Raw genomic sequence first — 6,259 nt, forward strand, 5'->3', positions numbered from 1 at the left:
ATGCCCTAGTGTGCATACACTCGGACTTCCCCGACCGACCAAGCCCGTTTCAAATTATCCCTCTGCCACCCAGAATTAACATTAATAAATAACATTAATGAATTAACATTAACAGAAAGAACATTCACGTCCATACATTTTTGCAATCAGTTGATGAAGCATGTTGCGTCGCAAAACAAAGGACAAGACCAGAACTGAAAGACAAAAAGACACTCGCGCATGCGTATAATTTAATGACTGGTCGAATTTGGTAGCGCATATTGCAACGGATATCCTCATGATTCCACACGTCGCAGCTGGTGACCACACTGTGGTCATTTTTCTCTTGTTTTTCTCACGGGTCGCAGTGTTTTTCTCTACTCACTGGTCGCAAGGTTTTTCTGTACTCACGGATCGCAGTGTTTTTCTATACTAACAGGTTGCAAGCTTTTCTATACTCACAGGGCGCAGGGTTTTTCTGTACTCACGGGTCGCAGTGTTACTCTGTACTCGCGGGTCGCAGTGTTTATCGATATTCACGGGTCGCAGGGTTTTTCTGTACTCGCGGATCGCAGGGCTTTTCTGTACTCCCTGGTCGCAGTGTTTATCTATACTCACGGGTCGCAGGGTTTTTCTGTTCTAACGGGTCGCAGGGTTTTTCTTTACTCACGGGTCGCAAGGTTTTTCTATACTCACGGGTCACAGGGTTTTTCTATACTCACGGGTCGCAAGGTTTCTCCGTACTCACTGGTCGCAGTGTTTATCTGTTGGCACGGGTTGCACGTATCAGGAATAAACTGCCAAGACTTCTCGTGAGAGAGAGAGAGAGTGTGTGTGTGTGTGTGTGTGTGTGTGTGTGTGTGTGTGTGTGTGTGTGTGTGTGTGTGTGTGTGTGTGTGTGTGTGTGTGTGTGTGTGTGTGTGTGTGTGTGTGTGTGTGTGTGTGTGTGTGTGTGTGTGTGTGTGTGTGTGTGTGTTTCTACAGGGGATCTCTACCAAATTCTTCCTTCTAATTGGGTGCCCAGGGTCAAGTCCAGGGCAAAATCCCTTCCCACCCAACATCACCAGGCAGTTATCTGCTCGTGTCTGTGTATGTCGGAAGATCAGAGGAAAACAAACGACATGAGAGTGAGAAACTGACTTCAAAGAAGACTCGGCCATTGGTCAAATATCACCGTGGTGCACCCCCTCACCCTCCAAACCCTCCTCACCCATAATAGGTATTTGCTTTCTTCTCTGAAACTACACATACTTTTGATAAAACTTAACCACAACCTTCATCACCCGTCATGCTAAAACGAATGGTCCTATTTTCACCAAACTTTGTCAAACTTCTGAGGACAAAGGCCTCTTGATGCCTTGCAAATGCCATCGAAAAAATTGCATATCAAGTTGGTAAATTTACAGGTCAAAGGTCATTACGATTCCATAATCGCTACTTTTTACTTCTCAACAAGTATTCACCCGATTTGGATGCAACTTGGTAGGAATCATCGCTGCGTGGCGCTTTCACAAGTTTGTTCAAACCATCGGATAAGTTGTATATTTTATGGGCTATCCACGCCTACCAGTGGTTCCCTGGTTCCACCAGGTGAGTCCAGGGGCATTGCCCCTATTTTTGTATTTTGGTGATGCACTCGTTAATTTTTGCTACAGCTTCAAACATCAATCTTGATGGTTTACTGAAGTGTAAATAACCCGATCAGGGTGTCCCAACTTGTCAGGAATAAATGGCTTCAGCCGAGCGAATGAAGGAGCACGATACTAAAATCAACAATATATGATTGCATGCATTTTTAATGTGTGAAATAGAAGCACATCATATAGTATTAAAGGCACATCAACTATTAAACTATTAAACAACACTAAATAATTAAATTAAAAAACATCCACTACCCCCTCCACCACCTTCAAACCATCCAGTGTCTCCTTTTACATGCAGCCTCCAAACCAACGGGCATGGTGGGGTCCAGACCCCTCTGTCGCTTCAGGTAGCATTCACCGGAGAATAATTTCACATCTTGTTTCAGCTTACTCGATCTCACCGACAATCGTACAATGTTCACGCAATGGAACATGTTCTGTTGTAGGGAAAACGTGGTGGTGGTCGATCATCACTTATCTGGAGGGTGGTGGTGGTGGTAGATTATCACTTCTCATTCTTCAAGTAGATATCAAGTGAACATTAAAAACCAAAACCAGAAAGCATCTGAAAATGCAAAGCCCGTCCGCGTCAGTTTGTATTCAGACGTCTTCTTCTATATGCTCCAAAAAAAAAAAAACCGTTTAAGAAAAGACTAAAAAGTTTTATTAAGAGTAATAAAAAAAACAATTGGCTTCTAGCTTTTGATTGGTGAACCAATTCAGTGACCCAAAATTTCAGGTCAATCGGGTGAAAATTGATGATTTTATGCTGACCTTTGACCTTTTGACCAAATTATTAATTTACCTTCTCCATATTCTCATAACAAACCTTTGTTGAAGATTTAATGGCAAAACTCAAATGGTTGTTAAAACGTTATGACACACACACACCTTTTTTCTGTCGTGAAAGCACTCGGTGGAGTCTCGACACACACACACACACACACACACACACACACACACACACACACACACACACACACACACACACACACACACACACACACACACACACACACACACACACACACACACACACACACACACACACACACCACAGAGACACACACAGACACAGAGACGCGCACACACACACACAGAGACACACACACACATACAGACACACACACAGGGACACACACACACAGAGACACACACACACAGGGACACACACACACAGGGACACACACACACAGGGACACACACACACAGGGACACACACACGACGGGTTAACAAACGTCAGACATCTTTCCTGTGAACACAAAGTTTCCCAATTCAAACAGCTCGCGAAACATGGCGTGTTCGACATTTTAAACGCGAGCTGTTTGTTTGACACTTACTCGTAATGGGGGTTAGACGACGTGGACAAAACCCAGGTCCAACTCCAGCAGCCCCAGGGCTTGGAGGACCTTGAGACCGTCATCGACGTTTAACTCGGTGGAGGCTCTCAGGCGAGCGACGGAAACACCAGCCTGACGGAGGCCATGCCGGGACGGAGCAGAGCGCTCCGAGAGCTGCACGAGCCATCGGTGCAGGTGATTCACGTCATCCAGGCTGACGGCGCAGCTCAGAAACGTCGGCAGGCGCTCGAAAGCGACGGCGCTCACCGGCTTCTCGGGACTCCCCGGGCTCAAAAAGATATCCCGTTCGGTGAAATCCATGGCCTGGTGTTTTCCAGGAAGACGCTCCTCGAACAGCTCGCCGGGTACATGTACGTCCAGGGTCCCGAGAGCGGCCTTTTGCCTGTCCGTGAGCTCGCACGGCAGCAATCCCGCCCCGCAGGTGCCACGTAGACGAACGGCGACGTCCAGCGAACGCTGAAGCGAGTCTCGCATGGCGGCCTCGGCTCGGCGGACTTGGGTACCCAAGGTACGGGATTGCAGAGTCAAGCGGGACTGACGTGCCCGAAGCTTCTCCAGGCGCCGCAGCTGCACCAGCGGGAGCTCCCCTTGCGGTCGCTCATCGAGCGATGCTGAGGTGACACGAGACTGCACACGTTCCATGTTTGCGTGAGCTTCATGCCATCGCTCTTCCAAACTCCGAGCTAACAATTCAGCCTCCATTTTCAAATATGCCGCTCGTTGGTTTTGGTTACGTTGTGGTTGTTGTTGTTGTAGTTGCTTGTGTTAAGCACATCCAGCTTTTTAAAATTATGTCGCCTATCTATATTATTACTTTAAAATGTGATTCATTAATCGTTGTCGAGTTCATTTAAGAATTTGTAGGAAAAAAAAAAATTTAAAGTGGTAATTTCAAACCGAGCTGAACGATACACCTTAAAGTACCAATACACGTTACCCGGTATATCAATGGGTTTGTAAAATGCGAAAAGGACGAGGAGGAAAATAATTACGTACTATTCTTTCAAACATCTCGTACAATTATTATGTGGAGTAGTTTTGTTTAAATTTGAAGAGAACGTAGGAAATCGTGTTCGCATCGTTTTCGTTCATTAGTACATTACCTCGCGGGGTTATTAAGCGATCGATCACGTGCGGACGTGTCTGCATTTCTAAAATTCTTTTTCTCGGCATCCGTTGGTCTGATTGACACGAAAATTTATGACGTCATTTGTCACGTGATACAGGCGACATCTTGGAAAACCCGAAAAACATGTAAACGAGATGCTATTCATAGAATACTTATCCTGCGTGCGCAGTCAACTTATTGCGAGCCAACTCTTCTGTTCCTGCCACTGAACTATAACACTACGTGGAACGGACAGTCTGCGAACACACACACAAAAGGCCCATAGGCAGTGAGTTTTACATGAAGCCACGGGATCGCAATGCATTATGGGATTTAGTCACGCAAAAAGCGTATTGCTTTTGTATCGCTGTGATTGAACGACGTACACATCTTGCAAGATTTATATAGAGATTTCTTTCATAATTGCACATTTGTTCTTAGTTGTTTCACTTCGGTGACATGATACTAGAGTAAAACAGAATGCCATCCTGTTCTGCAATCAACTGCACGAATCGAGATGTTCGTGAAAATCGCGAGAAAGGGTTGACATTTCACAGGTAAGGAAACGCCAATTTACAGGCAGTGTAGTCCCAACCATTGATGGTGATCCAGGTTTCACGAAACAGGCATTCTCCTCACTAGCAGGAAAAGTGACCAGAAACAGAGAAACTGGAAAGGAGACTATCATCGCCTTGATGTTGGACGAGATGTCTATTCACAAGCATGTGGAATTTGCTGAAGGCAAATATCATGGCTATGTAGATGTTGGAAATGGTGCAACAGATGATGCCACCCCATTAGCTAAAGATGCCCTTGTTCTCATGGCAGTCTCAGTGAATGAATCTTGGAAAATACCATTAGCATATTTCCTCATAGATGGAATGACGGGAGCAGAAAGGGCAAATTTGGTTCTGGAATGTCTGTTGCGACTGAATAACATTGGTGTACGTGCTGTGTCATTAACGTGCGATGGGCCATCCTGCCATATTGCAATGATGAAGGTACTAGGAGCAAACGTGAACATCAATGGAATGGATCCTTCATTTCCACACCCAGCTGACCCTTCCGTGCGCGTATATGTGATACTTGACGTCTGCCATATGCTGAAACTACTTCGCAATTCATTTGCAGATGGTGGGATTTTTAGAACGCAGGATGGTCAAAGTGTGAAATGGACATACATTGAAGAGCTTCACAAACTTCAAGGATCTGAAGGACTCCGACTTGGGAACAAGGTAAAAAATGCCCACATTCAGTGGAGAACGCAGAAAATGAAAGTGAACCTGGCAGCACAAATATTCAGTGCCAGTGTTGCTGATGCTCTGCAATATTGCGAAGAAAAACTTCAACTTCCACAATTCCAGGGCTGCAGTGCAACTATAGAGTTTCTTCGGCATGTTGATTCAGCCTTCGATGCTTTAAACAGCAGAAATCCGTTTGGAAGGGGGCTGAAAGCACCATTGAAAGGGGACAACCATGCATCCATTCAACAACGATTGCATGATGCTGAAGTCTTCCTTCTCGGTCTCAAAGATGGATCTGGTAGGAAAATGTGTGAAGGACCAAGAAAGACTGGTTTTGTTGGCTTCGTTGTTAGCATCAGAAGCATTTTAAACATGTATCAAGAACTTGTCGCACCAACCGATGCCCCACTCAAATACCTACTAACGTATAAATTCTCTCAGGATCACATTGAATTGTTCTTTTCCGCCCTCAGAGCACGTGGAGGATTCAACAACAACCCCACTGCAAGACAGTTCAAAGCTGCATACAAACGCCTGTTGATGAGACATCACATAAAAAATGGCACTGGGAACTGTATTCTTCGTGATGACACAGCCATTCTTCACACTGAGAGCGTCAATGATGTCACAACTATGAACATTACTCGAAAGTATGATCTCATTCCCAGACAACCCAGCAAGACAGATCATGACTACAGTGACATGCCACATATTGAGCCCTTATCAGAATATAAGGATGCGGCTGTCAACTACATCAGTGGATACATTGTGAAATCTCTTAGGCTGCATATGGACTGTATGGAATGTGCCAATGCAATGTCATCTTCTGATGGCAATGCTCATGACTTTGTCACCATGAAAGATCGCGGGAGGCTGCAGAGGCCATCAGCTAGCGTAGTATCTGTATGTAGAGAAACAGAGAA

The 6,259-nt window shown here is 45.2% G+C and overlaps 1 protein-coding gene across 3 annotated transcripts; it reads right to left on the minus strand.

The window, feature by feature from the left end:
• Positions 1 to 1,757: 1,757 nt before the first annotated feature.
• LOC137422466 (uncharacterized) lies at positions 1,758 to 3,721 on the minus strand. Of its 3 annotated transcripts, none has more exons than XM_068109219.2 (2): positions 2,964 to 3,721; positions 1,758 to 2,059 (listed from the first exon to the last, which is right to left on the minus strand). In XM_068109219.2, exon 1 carries the CDS (start codon positions 3,684 to 3,686, stop codon positions 2,976 to 2,978), a length of 711 nt encoding a protein of 236 aa, XP_067965320.2. In that variant the 5' UTR covers positions 3,687 to 3,721; the 3' UTR covers positions 1,758 to 2,059; positions 2,964 to 2,975. The 3 variants fall into 3 exon arrangements, with proteins under 3 accessions (XP_067965320.2, XP_067965319.2, XP_067965318.2); XM_068109218.2 differs by having other exon boundaries at positions 1,758 to 2,187; XM_068109217.2 differs by having other exon boundaries at positions 1,758 to 2,100; positions 2,964 to 3,719.
• Between the last annotated feature and the right edge of the window lie 2,538 nt (positions 3,722 to 6,259).

The sequence above is a fragment of the Myxine glutinosa genome, chromosome 2 (genome assembly GCF_964187855.1).
Source record: "Myxine glutinosa chromosome 2, kmMyxGlut1.1, whole genome shotgun sequence".
Lineage (NCBI taxonomy): Eukaryota > Metazoa > Chordata > Myxini > Myxiniformes > Myxinidae > Myxine > Myxine glutinosa.

Coding starts and splice junctions, on each gene's coding strand:
- LOC137422466 (XM_068109219.2), bottom strand. CDS start 3,686: ATGGAGGCTGAATTGTTAGCTCGGAGTTTGGAAGAGCGATGGCATGAA.